Source organism: Sphaeramia orbicularis, chromosome 10, assembly GCF_902148855.1.
Source record: "Sphaeramia orbicularis chromosome 10, fSphaOr1.1, whole genome shotgun sequence".
Taxonomy (NCBI): domain Eukaryota; kingdom Metazoa; phylum Chordata; class Actinopteri; order Kurtiformes; family Apogonidae; genus Sphaeramia; species Sphaeramia orbicularis.
This window is the reverse complement of record NC_043966.1, coordinates 30,807,662-30,828,529: the sequence shown is the minus strand read 5'-3', so window position 1 is coordinate 30,828,529 and position 20,868 is coordinate 30,807,662. Positions and strand designations below refer to the sequence as shown.

At 39.0% G+C, this 20,868-nt stretch overlaps 1 protein-coding gene across 1 annotated transcript; it reads left to right on the top strand.

Moving 5' to 3' along the window:
* The first annotated feature begins 1,443 nt into the window (after positions 1-1,443).
* Positions 1,444-20,826, top strand: atp7a (ATPase copper transporting alpha). Its single transcript, XM_030144718.1, has 23 exons — positions 1,444-1,721; positions 2,806-2,930; positions 4,176-4,680; positions 5,460-6,221; positions 6,616-6,828; positions 7,897-8,060; positions 8,287-8,448; positions 8,673-8,749; positions 11,603-11,825; positions 11,976-12,209; positions 12,295-12,386; positions 12,706-12,833; positions 13,206-13,360; positions 13,450-13,584; positions 13,782-13,976; positions 14,762-14,944; positions 15,033-15,246; positions 15,796-15,942; positions 16,046-16,188; positions 17,829-18,032; positions 18,345-18,462; positions 18,561-18,663; positions 18,771-20,826. The coding sequence occupies exons 2-23, from the start codon at positions 2,811-2,813 to the stop codon at positions 19,042-19,044; spliced, it is 4,551 nt and encodes a 1,516-aa protein (XP_030000578.1). The 5' UTR covers positions 1,444-1,721; positions 2,806-2,810; the 3' UTR covers positions 19,045-20,826.
* The last annotated feature ends 42 nt before the right edge of the window (positions 20,827-20,868 follow it).

Genomic DNA, 20,868 nt, shown 5'->3' with positions numbered 1-20,868 from the left:
ACTAAATGTCTGGTCATATCAATGGCAAGTCATATTGCTTCCTGTAGTCTGCACTTTTTCTGGTGGTAATTATTCTTTATTTTGTTAGAATTAGAAAATAAAACACTATAGAACTACTATAGAAATACTGTAGAGGCTACATCATCTGTGAAAGCTACTAACACTGGTCTTTATTCAGTATAGCATTGCTTAAACTTTGTTCTTCTTCTGTGTATGTGTATTTATGATCTTTATTTTGTGGCTGTACAAACAATAACTGGACTCCTTATGGATCTGTTTATTGTTTTGAAGTTAATGCTGAAGGACACTCTTCAGCTCTCTGCACATGGTTATGCTTTTAACAGGTGTACTTTTAGTGAGTTGGCAGCCTTTCTGTTGCCCTTGTGTAATTATTTGTAACCTGTAGAAAAGTGACTTAGTGGTAGCTGGACTGCCACACAAATGCACAAACAGACCTTCAGCTCAGCTTACTTGTGATTTACAGATAAGTATTTGAATGTTGCACATTATTTTATCACTGAGAATTGATTGAAAATAATACTCAAATAAATCAAATCAGTCACTGAGTGCTCATTCACCACTGCACAAAGAAACTTGAACTTATGTCAATAACTTTCTCAACTTAACACATCTGGTTCATAGCCAGGAGGTATCACATACACATCAACATAAAGCAAAGTGAGGGAGAGGCTGAGCAGAACCTGATCCAGGTCTGTTAGCCCAGGTTAGACCTGACTGATGAGGCTATGTTCTAGTCACACAGGACTGGCCAGGCAGTAGAATTTATAACACAACCTGTTTGCTATGCAGACATTCAATAGAACCTGTCATTACTGTAAAGCAACTTTTTCAATTAAAATAAATTACAACTTGTTTTGTGTGGCAGACAACAGGGTAATATCTAGACTGCAAGACCTGGAAGTAGCCGCTAATGTTTATTGAATTGGGTAGTTAGATATATTTAGAGTAGCTTCGTGCATCATCTTTTGTATGAATCAGGTGATCTTTCAGTGTTTTCAGTAACTGAAGATATTTAGTTTTCCTTACACAGGGATATATGAATATTTAAAAACACAAAGTATTGCATCTGAGGCGTGAAAGGGTATACACTGGCAAAAAAAGAACAAAGCTTAAGTCGCCTGTCTCATTTTTGCATAGTTTGCTTGTGTAAAAGTTACTTAATATAATGGTAATGTAAAAAAAAAAAGAGCGGTAAAAAAAAAAAGACAAAAAAGTCAAAGAGATAATACTGTTTAATACCTGACTTTACCGGCACAATCTAAAAACGTCTCTTATCTAAATATAAGCGGTTACAAGCAGTGATCATGATAGGCAGGGTAAGTAGCCCTTCGTGAGTAAATACAGCCTGCGAGGTCGCATAGAGGGCAATGTTTACCCACGCTGTAACCATGGTTTCCGTCGCGCAGCTCCGCCTCCCGCCACTGACGCAACGCTGTGCAGCCGTCGGTCACGTCGGCGTGCGACGAAGAAACAAAACAGCTTGGCAGAGCCGAGTTTAATGATAACAGGGAAAGAAATTGTTATTACTGAACACTTGAGTATTCGTCTCATGCGACATGATGCCGCAAAGTGTCTGTTCTTTTGCCTGTAACGTAGGGTTAAGGTTAAAGCGTAGCTAGTTCGCTAGCTTAAATTAGCCACATAGTTTCCCAGCCGACATCTGTAGCCTGTAGCTAACTGGTTACTTCCCTTTTAATAAGGTAAGAGTTCTTATGTTTAGGTTTTTGATAAATTGTGTTTTCTTACGTAGGTTAAGAGAAGGCACGTCGACTCAAACTCTCTGAAATTACTCATTGTTGGAACAAAATACAATAACTGAAGTTTTTTGTTATTAATTAGCTTACTTCAGTTAGCTGAGTGTTAGCTGGTTTAAATGAATTTCAAAGTGTTTCCACAAGAATCCCAGATTACAGATTATTGAGACATGAAGGTTTATTATTATTATTAATGTTGATAACTGAGATTTGAAGTTGGCGTTAATAATGCTAATAGTTGCTATACGTGTTTTCACTTTTTAAATTGCGTAACTACATCACTGAAAGACGTCTTAAGTAACGAGTGATTTGCATTCCAGTAAAATGATTTCTTGGCTTCTTTGCCTTCCTTTGGTGTTTCTGAACTGTGGCTTTTGTGGTGTCTCTCAGTCCTGGTCATCGATACCTCGTACCCTGATTGTTTTCTCCCTTTTTAGGCTCTTATTAGGATGGATTTGGTAATTCAGTAAGTCATTCATATATAACGTGAAAAGTCTCCCTGACTGTTATAGTCACAGAGTGTTGTTGCCTTCTATTATTTGGCGTTTTATGTTTTTTTTTTTTAACCACATAACTGAAATGCTAGTAGCTATAGTTTGATGGAAGTTTTAATTTGTTGTAGCATGATGAAAGTGTTTTAGTCCATTCATTTACATCTCAAACAAATAGTCTTTGTTTTATATTGTCAAGTATATAAACTAATGTAGAAATAGAGGCTAAAGTTTTTATCCATCTATCTTTGTCAGCAGTGGTATTGTTTCAAGATTTGCCTACTAGTTTTTGCTCAATTGTATTGAAATACTGTCAATCAAACTTAGCTGCATCAAAGATTCTTCAAAATTTGTTGAGATATAATGTCTTGTCTGCCTCATTTTGTCTAAGAAACTGAGTTACTTTAAATATAAATTGCTCCAACATTTGCTTGATTGTTTTTTTTTTCTTCCCCAAGCCTGACACTTGAGATTGTATATATATGATAGTATGTTTTCCTTTATTTTTTTTGTTTTTTTTTTTTGTTTTGTCTTTTTAGAAATCATGACACAGAAAATCAGCCTGTGTTCAGCTTCTATTGGAGTGGAGGGCATGACTTGTGGGTCCTGTGTCCAGTCCATAGAGCAACGCATCGGCTCTCTTCCTGGAGTAATACATACAAAGGTGAATCTCAAAACTTGTTGTGCACTTGCATAGCTTTTTCAGTCAGACAGTAGGATGTGAAATGGAGGCTACAAGTACCATAAAGCACTTTTTGCTTTTATTTGAGTCATGTGGACAAGACTGATATCTTTACATTATTATATTACCAAAGGATTTCTGCCCATTTTAGATTAAATGAAGCTGGATTTATCCCACAGTCTTATCCCCTCAAGAGCAAGACTGGTCATAATTACAATCAAGTAACATCAGTGAAGCCATAAGTGGCCTGCTGTTTTGTTTATTGTCTGTTTACCCCTCAGGCTAAGGTTAAATGGGAAGATAACGTAATCGTGTGTTCCAGAGAAAGCTCTGCCCTTTGCAGGGTGTGACAGCAGGTCAATTTGTTGTCTGTCCCCACTGGAAATGTCATACTGTCTGGATAATTTTGTGTTAATCTATATAGACATGATCTGTAAGCAGTGAATTGAGTTTTCTTCATAAAATTGTCTCATTCATGGCTCTCTTCCATCACTCTTTTCAAAAAAGGATAATACAAAAGGTTGGCATATTCACTTACTACTAACCCCCCACTGTGGTTTTCAACTCACAGCTCAGTCAAGTGATCCCTTCACCATGTCACATGTTTCCTTCCTTGCTGAAGAGGGAGAGTTAAGGGTCAAAATGCTGACAGAGTTGTAAGCTTACAAAGGGCGGTGGACTAACTTCCCCCTTTGTTAAATATTGTAAATGGGGAAGGCAGATGCACAGTGAAATTAAAGTGAAGGCTATAAAACACACACATACTTTTGCGTAATGTACTTTTTTGAAGTATAGATTGAGTATAGATTAACTTCTAGGAAGTTTGTTGAGTCATTAAAGACAAAACAATGTTCTTTTGTACAGTAGCTGTAAGACTACTTTTTAACTGTAATCATAAATAATAAACATTGATGTCAGCCAATATTAGCCTTGTTGACTGCCAATGTATATCAGCCAATATGGTGTCATTACACTGGATAATGTGGCCATAGTATTATCATTCATTTTTGTTTTATATTTGTGTGGGTTTCATAAATTTATATGATTGAATTTGTGCTCACTCAGAGATACAGTTGTGTAAAATTTAAAACATTTTTTAAAATGAACACTTATTTGTTTTCTCAGCACAAAGGGGAATGAATAACAAAATCAACCTAGAAATCCTATAAATAAGGCTTGTGACAATAATGGCATTATGAACCTAGCATTTGTTTACTCTGTTTATAGGTGTCTTTGGAGCTGAAGAATGCTACCGTCATATTTGATCAGAGCAAACAAACTGCTGAGTCTCTGTCTGAGGCCATTGAGGACATGGGCTTTGAATCAAGTTTGGCTGAATCCAGCAAGACACTGCCTGTCTCAGTAGATACCCAGCAAGTCCCTGTGTCAGGCCTGACACCTGCAGCCCAACAGGAGGCCTTGGAGAAACTCTCACAAGTTCAGGGTGTTCTGGATGTCAGAGAGAGCCCAGGACAGATGGGTATCACTGTCACCTTTGTCACCTCCCTGACATCTGCGCAGCAGCTGAATGAGGTGGTGGCAGGCGTAACTTCTTTGGAGATCCCAACTCCCAGCAGCCCTGTGCAAAAAAGCCCAAACTTATCTCCATCCCACAGCACAGGAGGTGGGGCAGCACTCCTGAAGTTGTGCATTGAAAAAATGACTTGCCACTCGTGCACCACCACTATTGAAGGGAAGATCGGAAAACTGAAAGGGATTGAAAAGATCAAAGGTGCTGTACCTTCGGTACAATTTTACCAATTTTGAGTCATACATTATATTATAGGATGAGCTATAGATAATGCTGTAACACAAGTGCTATTTCATTGTGAATGTCGGTCTCTTAAAGTTCATGGATGACAGACGGCTCAATAGGATTTGAGAATGACTCATGAAATCCTTTCGGTGTTGCAGATAATTGCATGGAGTGACAGACAGGATTATGTTTGCTCAGCACAGAATTGTCATTGTGCACAATTGGCTGTAGAATTGTACACTATATTGCCAGCTAAATGTAGTATTTGTAAAACACTTTGCATGGACAAGGTTTTACAATTATGCTGGTTAAATTGGTAGTATGTAGTATTTAGGGGAATTTAAATTTTAAAAAATGGATTATAGTATTCATATTAGCTTATATTATGCAACCATCTGAAAATAGTAGTTATTTTCCTCCAAATGGCATTATCGTGTTTCTACAGTATCCCAGAATGGAAAAACCAAACACAGGACTAAGAGCATGACTTCTGCATTTTTAGTGGCAATCATAGATTCTCCTACACAGACGACTAAATCCTACATGCCACAACTGTAAATGTCATTTAAGATACTGCTAACAGTCAGGATGAAGCAGTTAAATTCAGTTTGTTTGATGAAGTGTTTGTCTACAGTGTCTATGAATGTCTGCATTGTCCTAAATGCTTAGTCACTTCCTGCTCCAGAGCACTAATCATTATTCTAGCAAAGTCCCTTGTGCAGTGTTTAACATTGTTGTGTGTTTATTTTCCACAGTTGTCTTAGACACTCAGGAAGCTACAATTGTGTACCTGCCTTACCTCATCACTATCCAAACCATTATCGACCAGATTGGTGTTGCCGGCTTTAAGGCTGTTGTCAAGTCCAAGCCCCGCCCTCTACAGCTGTCTGCTAGTGAAATTGAACGTTTTGTTGATTCTCAAAAACTAACAGTTTCTTCGCCATCTTCAGAGGAGACAGAAATCTTCATAGATACAACACTTGTTACACTCAGGGTGAAAGGCATGCACTGCCGTTCGTGTGTTGTCAATATACAAGACAATATCTCTATGCTTCATGGCGTCTCCTCTGTAGAGGTCTCCCTGGAAAAAGAGAAAGCCTCCATCTGCTATGATCCTCTTAAGATCACTGTACCTCAGCTGCAGAAAGCAATTGAGGATCTGCCTCCAGGAAACTTTAAGACTCAACTCTGGGATTCCCCTGGTACTCTCAGTCCTTCACCCAGGCCTGCTTCGTCATCGCCTCGACCTACTGGAGGAGTCCTGGCCAAATATGCCGTCCCCCAGCCTTGTTTCAGCCAGCCACTGGCATCTGTAGCAAACATTCACATTGAGGGCATGACATGCAACTCATGTGTCCAGTCCATTGAAGGCATGATCTCTCAACGGAAGGGGGTAAACTCAGCCAAAGTCTCTCTTTCTGAACACCAGGGGATCTTTGAGTACGATCCCCTCCTGACAACACCAGAGGAGCTGAGGGAAGCCATTGAAGATATGGGCTTTGATGCCTTCCTACCTGGTGAGATGATAATGATGTTATGGTTGTAGGGAATAGCTGACAGATAATCTAAAGTATTCTATCTTCTTAAATGTTTGCCAAAAGATTCAGTAGGCAATCTGTTCTGCCATCACTGGGCAAACATTCCTCAACAGTCTTTCATCATATTGTAATTTGTGTGGTTTAACAGGAAACCAGACCTCTCCACATTTCTATTTTCAGGCATTAGATTAGCTAGGCTATGACACAAGATTTCTTTGATTTTCTCTTTTTTTCTCTGATATTCTAACATTTATTTTTTCATCCTGATTTCCGCCTACTGAAACTTTAATCCTCATTTACTTTGGGGGAACATGAATTGTGTGGGTAAAAGTATGAGCCAACTTTACTGATAAGTATATCTCACTGTTCACAGAGACAAACTCACTACTGTCTCAGCCAGATCCCAGTCTTTCAAAGTCATCAAGTCTAGTACCTGTGAAAGACAAAGACCTGGACAGTGACCTGCACAAAGAAACACCCCAGGGACGCAATGGAGATGCACATTCCAAATGCTACATTCAGATCGGTGGCATGACCTGTGCCTCCTGTGTGGCAAATATTGAACGAAACCTCAAGAATGAACCTGGTTTGTATCTAAGGCTACGTTCCGACTCCAGGCAAATGTGGCACAAATCAGTTTTTTTTTTGCCCATATGTGACCTGTATCTGATCTGTTAAAGACAGTTTGAACAACACAAATCCCTTTTTTTTTTTCAAATCCAACCCAGACCACTTTCATATGTGGTCCTAAATTTGATACTTATCTAATATTTTGCAATGCGACTTCAGTCTAAATGGCCAGGTCGCAGTTATTCAACCTTTACGTCATTGAAATGGGACAAATGTCACAATTCTGCATCCCAGGAGGAGGAGCGGCGGGAAAAACGACAGCCACAACACACATGCCGAGATGAGATGCCTCCCAGAGTCCCTGTGGGGTCTGAAAAAGTCTTAAAAGTCTTGAATTTACAAATCTGCATTTAATACCTCAAAAAGTCTTTAAAATGTATTAAATTTAATATGGTAGGTCTTAAATTATGTTGCCACATACTTGTTTGCTGTATTGTGTTAAAATGTGTCTGGGAAATGTCCAAACTGCAAAGAAAGTAACATTATTCTACTCAGTTCCACTTGTTCCAGCCCAACAATTTGTATTGAAATTAGGAACCAATTACTGCTAACTTTGCAGATGTGATCACAGAACATTCAGCCTAACACGTGCAGTTGTTAGTCACGCACACATTGCCCAAGAAAGCTGACTTTGTATGGTCGTGAAATAGGCTTTAAATTCTGTTCTAAGTAGTCTTCAAAAGGTCTTTAAAAGTCTTAAATTTAACTTGTAGAAACCTGTAAGAACCCTGCCTCCATATTTACGTCCATAAACATAGTGCATGCTTGCGTGTTCACGTATTACATCAGGACCTCTTTTGCACACGCGGGTCACTGCAGGGTCACATTCAGTTCATACTCAAAACTGATAGAAGTCGCATTTCATGTGTAATATGAACGAGCACACAAAAAAATTGGATTTCACCAAAAAAATCTGAATTGTGCATGAAGACCTGCTGTCTGAACGTAGAGTTAAAGTTCTTTGTATGAGCTGTACCTCATGAGTCTGATTCAGTGCTCACTAGAACATCATACTTTTGTGCAGGTATCTACTCTGTTCTGGTTGCACTAATGGCCAGTAAAGCAGAGGTGCGTTACAATGCTGATGTCACTGATCCCATGAAGATAGCAGAGTGCGTAAAAGAGCTGGGATTCACAGCTTCAGTGATGGAGAATTATGAAGGTTCAGATGGAAACCTTGAACTAGTGGTGAGTCAGCATGAGGCTGCATAAACATTAATGTTGTAAGATACATTTGTCACTGTCATTTATTTTTATAACATAAAATCTATGAATATGTATTTCCATCACTTGTTCAGAAGAATGTCTTCATACATTTAAAATGCTTTTCAGTAGATTAAATCATGTCTGTTCATTCCCTTGAAGATATTTTTGGCCTTTTTTCCTCTTAATTTCTCCTTTTCACCTTTTTCAGGTCAGGGGAATGACGTGTGCCTCTTGTGTTCACAAAATTGAATCCAGCCTTATGAAAGAAAAGGGGATTATATATGCCTCTGTTGCCTTGGCAACCAACAAAGCACACATTAAATATGACTCCGAAATTATAGGCCCACGAGATATCATCAAGCTTATTGAGGTAGGATTATTATTCCTCTGCCTGTTATTTTACATTTATTTTGTTATTTTTATCACTGCTGCCTATTATGTGTTGACATAGTCTTATTCATACATATGTACATATCTGTGAAGTAGTGTTTTTTTTTTGCTTTTAGTGCTGATAGTTGAGCAGTTTCTTGACTTTTCTTATATGAGGTTCTTAATCACCATACTTGAAAATTTCATAAGTTATTTTTTTTATAGAACTTGGGATTTGAAGCTTCTTTGGTAAAGAGGGACCGCACAGCCAGTCACCTGGATCACAGCAAAGAGATCCGACAGTAAGATGAACACACAACACCACTTCTTTATGCTTGTTTGTCCATTTTAATCAGTGTCCGCAACAGTTTTTTGTGGGTGTAACAGGACCTTCAACTCTTGACTATACCATATGATATATTTTTAATGATCACAAAACTGTTTGTATTATGAAAATGTAAAAATGCACCAACATGATACTACTCAATATGTTCTGGTATTAATTATGGTCCAACATCATGGTCGTCTCTTAGACATGTTAAAAAAAACCCACAAATGCCAGAACGATCTTGGGAGACATCACCTTTATGAAAATGATCACGTGCAAATAGTTCAGATACTGCTGACTCTTAAGCTTAAGTGAAGTGACCACTTTGCCAATTAACATGCGTTATAAAAGGACCAACTCTGACCTGGTTTTACTTTAAAACTTGAACAGGGACTGGTTATTGTCTCCCACTGTGCCTTTCAGAGACATTTGTGGCTCTGTTTGTGTGGTGCAGTTAATTAAATCACCAGCCTGGTTAAACCAGAAAGACTTGAATAAACCCATGCTGCTCCGACAAACACGTGTAGGTTCTATGTGGTGGAGTTTTCCGGTTCAATCAGTCATTCAAATTTTATTTATATAGCACGAAATCATAACAAAAGTTCTCTCGTGACACTTTACATATAAAGTACAGATAGCACTTGTGCCTCACAGCAAGAAGGTCTTGGGTTCGATTCTAACGCCAGTTGATGGGGGTGGGACCTTTCTGTGTGGAGTTTGCATGTTTTCCCCGGGTCTGCATGGGTTCTCTCCGGGTACTCTGGCTTCCTCCCACCATCCAAAGACATGCACTGATAGGTTAATCAGTTAATCTAAATTGCCTATAGGTGTGAATGTGAGAGTGATTGGTTGTTTGTCTCAATATGTCAGCCCTGCTATGAACTGGCGACATGTCCAGAGTGTACTCTGTCTTCGTCCTTAAGTAGCTGGGATAGGCTCCGGTGACCCTAGTGAGGATAAAGCGGGTTCAGATAATGAATGAATGGATGAATGAACTTTACATGTAGAGCTGGTTGAAACCAGACTCTCAAGCCAATGTACAGAACCCAACAGAATCCTCCAGGACCAAACACTGATTGTAATTACAACATTAGCACTGCATTACAACTGACTGATACAACAATTGACATTACAACACTGGTTGTAATGTCAGTAATCACTGTGTAGTATTAGTGTTTAATGAATTGTGAGATTCCAGTTTTTTTTTACATTTCGTCTATAATAGTGACTTGTGATTTTTTTTCTCAATTGATGTTAGTCTTGCTTGAGATCATTTATGTGTATCAGTTATATGTGATAAACTGCACTTTAAAAAAAAAAAAAAAAAAATTTCAGGTAGTAGTAGTAAAACCACCGACTGTTTAATTAATCTGCCCCTTCTTCTATCAGATAGGGACATACTGCCAGGGCCAGAAGAAGGGAAGAAAATAACCCCTTGAATTAGATCCTATATAGACCATGTTGAAATAAATATTCTGAATTAGTAGGGAAAAAAGCCAAATGCAATTATTATCTCACCTTGATAAATGAGAAATTGAATACCCTGTCAAGCTTGGAAATTAGTCAGTGCTCCTCAATATTTCCAGCGTCAGACTCAGAGTCTGTAAAGCTCTGTGTAACCTGGGCCGATAGGATAGAGGCATTGTAAAATAAAATAAAAAAAAATAAGACTTGTTGCAGATATTATTACAGAACTGGTTGAACCAAAGTTTAGTTTCTGATATAATACCCATTACCTGAAAACTTGCTATGGTTCTCCCTCTATTAAAAGGCATAGACACTACAGACATAAATACCGTAACTACCATCCGATTTCCACATTGTTTGTTATGGCTGAAATATAATCAATTTTGAGCAGCAATGATTTAAAAAAAAACAAAACAAAACAACGTTTTTTTAAACATCCGCAGTGATGTCATGGTCCTGATCAGACCATAGTAAAAGCAGCTATTCTAGTCACTAATTATATCATCTCTTGACAGCAAACAGGTCTGTGCAGCTCTGTGTGCTGATTTGTTTAAGGCATTTGACTATGTCAGACTGTTGTTGCTGCCATTTAACCAGTACTCCTGAAAGAAAAGACCATATGTCTCACTGGGACCTTCCTGGCTCAATAAGAGATAACTAAAAAAAATTTTTTTTAAAGTATTCCTGGCTAAGAAAAAATGTTTTGAATATGCAGTATAAGGGGTGTAACAGTACAGAAGAATTTTGGTTTGGTACATTTTCGTTACAGGGGTCTTCGGTCCGATATGGTTTAGATGTAGGATTAGAGACTGGGGGGGTGGGGGGTACGCCATACCTACCAAAAACTGAAGTGAAACTTAACAGGCTTCACACGTCTGACCCAGCTTCTGTGCCTCTGTTATACTCTTTGTTTACCCCTCCCCTTATCGGCACCCCAGCCTCAGAATAAAGTGTTTTGTGTTTTTTTTTGCAGAGGCACTGAGAATTCAGCAGCGGTGAATGTATATGGGGGAAACCCTGCACATGGGTTCTGCTTGCAGCCATCCTGCTTCCCAAATGTTTGCGTTTTTCACATAGGCTACATGTATTCGTTCGGTACACCTCCATATTGTATTGAAGGCCCCGAACCGAAACGATTCAGTACAAATGAGTGCACAGTTACACCCCTAGTATATATATGGTCTGGTTCCTGATGATGACAAACTCATGTGCATTTTATTTATTGCAGACTTTTTTAATGTTAACATTGATGAAGTTGTGTTTTCTTTATATTAAAATGATGATGAAAGTTCAACATTTGCACCACAGTTAAAATGATGAATGACACAACAATTTGACACAAACATCCTTGCATTCTTAGGTGGCGGAAGTCCTTCCTGGTGAGCCTGATTTTCTGTGTGCCTGTGATGGGTATGATGATCTACATGATAATCATGGACCACCAGATGAGTGTTTCCCATCAACACAACACCACAGCAGAGGATCGCACCCACTTCCACTCCACCATGTTCCTTGAGAAACAGCTGATCCCAGGTCTCTCCATCATGAACCTCCTCTCCTTCCTCTTCTGTGTGCCTGTGCAGGTAAATTGGTTGGATTAACCACACTCCCAGTGATCGCAATATGGACATTTTTACAGGGCTTTTTTTAGATTCTGAAAGAGGCACTTGTTTGGCAGAGGTGTGTTTTGACTCGTCTGAATAAACTGTTTGTATGTATTCCTGTGTTTTCAGTTTATTGGAGGTCGCTACTTCTATGTTCAAGCCTATAAAGCAGTAAAACACAAATCTGCCAACATGGATGTGCTGATCGTTCTGGCCACCTCGATAGCCTTCACCTACTCGTTGATTGTCCTAATAGTTGCCTTGGTAGAGAAAGCAAAAGTCAACCCCATCACATTTTTTGATACACCACCCATGCTGTTTGTCTTCATCTCCCTGGGACGATGGTTGGAACAGATAGCGAAGGTTTTAAGCATTTTTTAAATTAAATTTATATCTGTGAAAGTTTGGCATTCATGGCATTTTTACTAACAGGCAAATGTTTTTCCAGAGCAAGACATCCGAGGCTTTGTCCAAACTAATGTCTCTACAAGCCACTGAGGCTACAGTGGTCACACTTGGCAGCGACATGTCTGTCCTCAGGTACGTCTTAGTCTTTACACTTTCTGTTTACAAGAAATTCATATCTTTAGTTGATTTAAGATTACAACATATCAAAATGTGTGTATTTGACAGGTTTTGTATGGCCTGGACTGCGTTAACACTGTTTTTCTAAAACAACAACAAATGCAATTTATATTTTTTAAGGTTTTTCCTTATTTTACAGAGTAACAATTCCGAAAATATTGCCATATACTCAAAATATTTGACAAATGTGTAATTCATGGCAGTAGTAAAGCATCTGCTTACGCTGTATTTCATCTCTGACTTTTCCATTTCTTCATATTAATCCATGTCTCAGTGAGGAGCAGGTGGATGTTGAGCTAGTGCAGAGGGGTGATGTGGTGAAAGTTGTTCCTGGAGGAAAGTTTCCAGTCGACGGGAGGGTCATTGAAGGTCACTCAATGGCTGACGAGTCTCTCATTACAGGTTGGCCACAGTGTCATTACCAAATACAAGCCTTTTATCTGAAGTGAGATAGAAAATGGTGTTTCAGGGAAGAATAGATTTTGAAAATGACAATACCAACTTGTTTAGAGCAGTTTAGATTTTAATTAACATGGTTTTCCTTTTTCTTGTTGGTAATGTTGTACTTTGCCCTTGTACCCACAAACTACACAGTTTATAAAGTTTAATACATTGTATGTAAATATTGCCAGCATCAGAAAACATGCATAACATTTGTGCCTAGTAGTTTGTTTTTTTTTTTGGAGAGGAACAGTATTTGCTCCACATTATCTGCTGTTCCTTTGTACGTTTGTGTGTTGTGTTTTCTAACCAGCTGTTCCTTTGTGGCTCCAGGTGAGGCAATGCCAGTGACTAAGAAGCCTGGAAGCACAGTGATTGCAGGATCCATTAACCAGAATGGCTCTCTACTCGTCAGCGCTACACATGTTGGCATGGACACAACACTTTCTCAGATTGTCAAACTAGTGGAGGAGGCTCAGACCTCAAAGGTGAATTACAGATCGGGATTCGGACCTTGTCCGTTTATATTAAAGGAAATATATTTAGATGTTTAATTTTCTGTTAATTTTGTTGTTAGGCTCCTATTCAGCAGTACGCAGATAAGATCAGCGGTTACTTTGTACCCTTCATTGTTGGTATATCCCTCCTTACCCTGGTTGCCTGGATCATCATTGGGTTTTTGGATTTCTCCCTGGTAAAAGAGTACTTTCCTGTGAGTTGTTTTCTTTATTTTCCAGTCCCAGTCAAACATGGAGAAATGGGAATAATACTGGATATTATATCCAGTATTATTTCCATTTGTCCATTTTTTTTATTTTAGAATTATTCAACTGCTTTATCTAGTATACCTTTTCATTCATGTTTAATGTGGAAGACAACATAACTCACAGCTCCATTTATTCTTTTCAGGGTTATGACAAGAGCATTTCAACAGCTGAGGCAGTGATTCGCTTCGCCTTCCAAGCCTCCATAACAGTGTTATGTATCGCCTGTCCCTGTTCCCTTGGCTTGGCAACGCCGACAGCTGTCATGGTGGGCACAGGAGTGGGCGCCCAAAATGGCATCCTGATAAAGGGAGGCGAGCCACTTGAGATGGCTCACAAGGTGGGTTAATAATGATATGTTGACACTTCTGATACAGTATGTTGTCAGCCAATTGCTTTTCGTAATAGACCAACTGTCATTTAAGACATATTACGGAATGGTTCTGGTTTCTAATATTACAACTATTCTAGATACTCAGTATGTTTACATGCACAAAATATTCCAGTTTTCATCCTTATTTTGAAGACACAATTCCAAATGAGCTGTTTACTTGGCTAATGAAAATGAATATTCCTACTTACTTGGAGTCGAACATACCCCATTAAAAATAGTGTTTTTTCAGTTTTCTACTGGTGGTAAATATTCTGTCATTGTGAGCTCAGGTTCCATTTTGTTCTTTCAGACAACCTTTGGGAAAATCGGGCTTTCCACTGTTTGCTCATAGTCATAAACCTGTTGTTATATAATGCAGAGCTATCCTCTGTCATAATGTTTAACAGTAGGTGCGTTTCTTCCTCTGAAAAATGTGGACATTTCTTTGGGTTAATCCATTTCTGCCAGAGACATTCTTTGTCTTTACTCCAGCTCAGTGTAATGAGGGGTCACAACCTGCATCAAATTTTCTGAATGCAACTTAATACATGTCTAAAGAGTTCTAACAAACCTGGAATAATATTGACATATCGTACATGTCATAAGTGGAAAATGCTCCATCTTGGAAAATGTCCAACCAGAATACTGTTTACATGACATCTTTCAAAATCTGAATAATAGTAAGCATGCTTAACTAACTGATTTTAATGCTTTAATACTTGCTTATTTTTACCTTATTTCCTCATTGATAGGTCCAGTCAGTTGTGTTTGATAAGACTGGGACCATTACATATGGTGCACCAAAGGTTATCCAGTTGAAGATAGTTGTAGAGGGTAACAAAATGCCCCGATCCCGACTGCTGGCCATTGTAGGCACAGCTGAGAACAACAGTGAGCATCCTCTGGGAGCAGCTATCACCAAATACTGCAAACAGGTTTGTCTCCACCTGACCCACCTACTCCTACTTCGACTCAAATAGTCAGATGTGGTGAACATTAAATATCCGTTGCTATCTACTGCAGGAGCTTGGCACAGAGTCTCTTGGCACATGCACTGACTTCCAGGCTGTGCCGGGCTGCGGCATTCGATGTCAGGTCAGCAACACAGAGAGTCTTCTGAAGCAGGCGGACAGTGACAGCGAGGACAACAACCAGCGGAACAGTGTCCTCGTCCAGATCAGTGACACCCGGATGTCCTCCAGCTCCCATCCACTCATTATGGACCCTCAACCACTTAGTATGTAACAAATGTACCTCTAACCATCATCTATCTATTTATTACAGTTACTTCAGTTTGCATTTTGATTTCAGGTTTATAAGTACATAACTGATTGTAGATTTTTTTTTTGTATTTTGAGGAATTGACTTGTTTTATTTAGCTGTAGCTTTTCAAGGTGTTATGATGAAAATTATAGAAGCTGAAAACTGTAGGATGATTGGTTTATAAATCCCATGAGAACTCATGTTTTCAGTCTACTAAAGGTCCCATATATTGTGCCGTGAGTTTCCCATATATTGTGTGTTTGATTTTAGAGTGCCTGAGATTTTAACACTGACTCACCTGCAGTTGGAATTAGTTTGTATTTGTGTTTCATTGTTCACTGAAATTTTTTAGATTTAGTGTTTTTGAAAATTGGTTCTGACTTATTGATACTGATCCATATCCCCTGGAACTGTTGGAACTTTTTACTGATCTGTATTATATTGCATATTAAAATTGTGGAAAACCTCATTCATCTGTGTTTCTTCCCATTGCAAATTTAACCCATGTCATGTCTTTGTACAGGTCTTGTCCAGACAGCCACCTATGTTGTCTTGATTGGCAACAGGGAGTGGATGAGAAGGAACTGCCTGCAGGTCAGACCTGATATAGATGAAGCCATGACCGAGCATGAGCGCAGAGGACGCACCGCTGTCCTGGTAGCTGTGGACAGTAAGTCGTACTGTTATGTCTTAAATTTAGCCTAATAACATTTGTTAAAGGATATTCAGATGAAATACTTGAGCTTTTACTAAACCTAACCCTTTGTGTTTAGATATGCTGTGTGCGATGATAGCCATAGCAGACACAGTGAAACCAGAGGCAGAACTGGCAGTCCACACTTTGACCAACATGGGTCTTGAAGTGGTCCTGATGACTGGGGACAACAGCAAGACAGCACGGGCCATAGCTGCTCAGGTATTGACAATATGAAGGTATAGACCTGTGTAATGCAAAAGAGAATATCAAACCTGCATACATACTGTCTCTTAGAAAGCTAGAATTAAAAAGCAGCAGAGTTTAAATACATTTATTCAAAAACTCTTGCTAAGTATTTCCATTTTATGCTGTACACTCAGACTGTAGTACTACTTCAAGAATAAACTCTTTAAACCCTCATTTGGATTAGCTGGAAAACATCCTGGAAAAGCTAAAAATAAGCATGTTTTTTTAGCTCATTTTTACAGCCTGGACAGAGATGCCACAAACATATGGTGACCTTATAGAATATGATGTATTGCTGTAGATGAAACTACACTAAACAACAGTACGTAAAATAGTTCAAATGAGCATTAAAATTTAAAGTATGCACTAATGTAGGAGTGATTTGAATCCAAAAGTATCATATTTAATAATGAAACACAATTTTACTGCACAATTAGTACTTTACTTTTCGTTCTTTGAGTACATTTTGCAGATGATGCTTGCATACCTTTAACTTAAGACACAGAGCCTTTACTTGTTGTGTATTTTCTCAGTGTGATGTTTAAGCAAAAACATCCATCATCAAGTGTCCATAAGTTTACCTCGGTTAGTGTGTTTATGTAACCCTTTAACAATGGCAATCTCTCCGGAGCAGCATTTTGCTTTACAGAAAAAAATTGTAACTGTAACTCCTCACCTGTTTGCGCTATCTACAAAATTCAAATGACATTTGACAGCTGAGATCCTGAGCTTTCCGACAATATATAACACTTTATGGCAGCAATGTGGGACTCTATTACACGTAGAAAGGAACTGTTTAAGAGACTTCCACACAGGTTAAAAAATGCCTGGAAATAACAACAAACATGAAGCCATAATATGGATACTGAATGTTCAAGACCAAAAAGCATGCTTGAGCAGATGTAAAATAGTTGAAAGTTTATTTTAGACTTTCAGAAAGTTTTGTTATGGGCATTTACAGTTGTTTCTGATGATAAATATGCTAAAAACCTCAAGTTCATTTTTTTTTTTTTCACTAAAACACACTGTTTTAAGCATTTATTGATTATAATAATGATAATTAATGGCCTGATATTGAAGCTTAAGCTCTTCCTTAAAACAAATGTGCAAAATAATTGGCAAAAAAAGACATTTTCTGACACTTTTATTGCAAAGGAAACATGAAGACACCTAGGCAGTCTATTATAATGGCAGTCTTAAAAGGATTAATAGGAATATACTAATATAACTCCATACTCCATACATCTCCAGCCACTTGGCTTTATTTAGGTAGTTAATCTCATCTTGGGCTGGTGTGGTGTGGGCTTTCCCACAGCCACACAGAGTGTTGGTCTAAGGAGGAACTGACACTAAGAAGATCATACATAAGATAATCCTGCAAAAGACAAAAAGACGGGAGGTACTGACGAGCCAGTGAGAAGAAGTCTAGATACAGTTCTCAATGACAGAAGGATTGGAGGATCAAATGACAGGCACAACAGGTGTCAGTATTCAAGTAAACATTCACAGTTAAGCACACAAATCATGAAAATGCAAATATGTCTCAGTCACCATGTTAATAAACCAGACTTTGTGCATAAAGATGCCAAACCGTCTCTGCTTCTATCTCACAGGTGGGCATCAGGAAGGTGTTTGCTGAGGTGCTGCCTTCGCACAAGGTGGCCAAGGTGGAGCAGCTGCAGCAGGCGGGAAAGAGAGTTGCCATGGTAGGAGACGGTGTCAACGACTCGCCTGCTCTAGCTATGGCCGACGTGGGCATCGCCATAGGAACCGGGACAGATGTCGCCATAGAGGCAGCAGATGTGGTGTTGATCAGGGTGAGCATCTGGAGTTTTGTCTCAGTGTAATGCATGTTGAGCTGAGACATGTTACGCTGTAATTTCCATCTTCCATCTGTGTTACTGAACTGACAATCAGTGTTAATTAAAAGGAAATGTAACTTAAAAATAAGAAATCAATGAGGTCACTGAATTTAATTGATTTTATTTAAAATTACAAGAAATAAATTACTTTGGTTGTCTATTGTAAAGCAACATTGTTGAACTGTGATGGCAAAAGTGTTTCATCACAATTCTAAGAGGCATTTAGTTTGATAAATTGTGTATAATGTGTTTTCATATTGTCCACAGAATGACCTGTTGGATGTGGTTGGCAGCATTGACTTGTCTAAAAAGACTGTCAAAAGGATCAGGATTAACTTTGTCTTTGCACTCATCTACAACATGGTTGGCATACCTATCGCTGCTGGTAGGAGGATGCACGAGTGTTTTTCAAATGATGTCAGCACATGGACGATGATCAGTAACATTGACTGTAAAAATAACATGAACCTGTCCTGTCCAAAGGTGTGTTCCTGCCTGTTGGTTTGGTGTTACAGCCGTGGATGGGTTCTGCTGCTATGGCGTTGTCCTCTGTCTCTGTGGTGTTGTCATCTCTTCTACTGAAATGGTAATGGACTGTGAAGAAGCTTTGAAATGCAGGTTTATTCACGTGCCCTTTGTGTTTGTCTATCGAAACACTTTTTGATGAGTTTCTGTTCTTGTCCCTTTGACTAGTTATACTAAGCCGAGTGCTGAGAAGTTGGAGGCCCGTCTTGGTAACAGCCGGCGGCAGGGCAGCCTGTCTGACGTCAGCGTTCATATTGGTATGGGTGAGCTGCGGCGGCCTTCCCCCAAACTCAGCCTGCTGGACCGCATCGTCAACTACAGCCGCGCCTCCATCAACTCCCTGCGCTCCGACAAGCACTCACTTAGCAGCTTGGTGCTTAGTGAGCCTGACAAACACTCGCTGCTAGTGGGGGAGACGATGTGTGAGGAGGAGTTCTGCTGAGGCAAATGTAAAGCTCAGCAGTGATCTGTGAATGGCCAAGTAGAAAGTTACAGCATGCATTCAAGCCAGTGCCAGCCTAAGCTAAAAGAGTTCCTTTGGATAATGGCCCATCCATCTGCTGTAGGCGCCCTCTGGGCAGCACTGTTAACTTGGAGAAAGCTTGTATGCCTCTTGTTGTCTTTTAGCTCATCCAGCCGATCACATGCTCTTCAGAGCAAGCTGGTTGATTCCCTCCTTTGCAGTAGCTGACTATCTTTTATTGAGGTCACTGATGCCCTCGGGCTCAGTTTTAACCAATCCTTCGACACTTTGATCCTCTGACAGTGTTCAGGGGGATGAAGCATCTTTAGACCCTTGAAGCAGGTGTCCACATCCAGGAGTGCAGAGTAACGTTCAGTTCTGCCACTGTGGTTGTTTGCAAATACAATCTTTAACATCGATCCAAAGACATTTTGACAATTGTGGCCCATCTAAGAGTGGACACTACAGACTTATATTTTAACAAATTTTCCTAAATGGAAACATAATGCTCTTGTATTGTTTTGTCCCAGAGTATTTATATTACCCTTATTTATCTTTTTTTCATTATATCTTATGTGAGAAATGAAGTTGTTGAATCCAAATGCCAATATTAATTTTAAATCTGCTAAACTGTAATTAACCGTACTGTGTGAAGTAAGATGAAGCTCAGTCGGTACACAATGTCTTGTAACTTGTTGCAAACAGATTTTATGTGCTGAACGCTAAAGGAGTGAGTTGTAAATGTCAGTTTTCCCAAGTGCCATTTGAAATGCCACCTTGGCAAATTCCAACACATTCCAAAGATAGCACTGAGCGGAGGTTACCTTCAACTTAATGTGAACAAAGTGTGAAAACAGATAAGGTCAGCAAATCAAAACTGAGACCTGAGTCCACCGGTCGACCAGAAACTTGGAAGCCAACACATGAAAATCACACTAGTGGATACATTTTATTTTCTTTTTCAGAAATATAAATAAATATTAAAAACTATAGATGTTTTCCATGGTGGCCCTTTATGTCCTTGAGGACTATTTTGGACTTTGGTCTTGATTTGTTTTAATATCTGTTAATGAGTATGAACAAAATTCACTGTAGAAAACAGGAGTTGTTACATTAATGACAGTGTTGTTATTTAGCTGCAATTATAAGGGTTTGTGCTGTGAAGCAGTTTGTTGTATGAAAAGGCTAAAATGTGTTTCATCAGTGGACAGGATGGTGTTACTATTCCTAAGAGTTTGTGTGTCTTTTTCTGCTGCTGCAACTTTGCGTCTCTGCTTTTTTTTTTTTTTTTTAACTGATTCACACCATTGCACTTGATCAAAGAACATCTTTAAACCCAGGGGGAGCAGGAAAAGCAGCAGGATCGACCAACTAAACACAGCTGCACGCCAGCACTTCTACCAAACAAGTTACTGAGAGACAAATGATGATGATTTTAATAGACTAATAAAATCACATTGTCGTGATCATCCTGCTACTGTTCATCTGACAGCGCTTTATTTATCTTATTTGATTATATTTCACACATCAGGAAATAATCACTACACTAGTTATTCCTTGGCATCATTTTTTTGTCTGAATTGCAATTTTAATTGACATGCTTGCATTTGTGAGTGCAGTTGTTGCCAATCTGCTGTTCTACGTGCATTGTAGATGTTCAGAGGGCTTCAGATCTGTGTGCAGTCGTGCTAAGCATCTCTGTTGTATTGTCACTTCCTCTGAACATAATGTGCCTTGGAATTAAAGCGCTTTTGTAACCTTTGCTGTTGCTGTGTTGTATTTCAACCAGAAGATGGCCCTGTA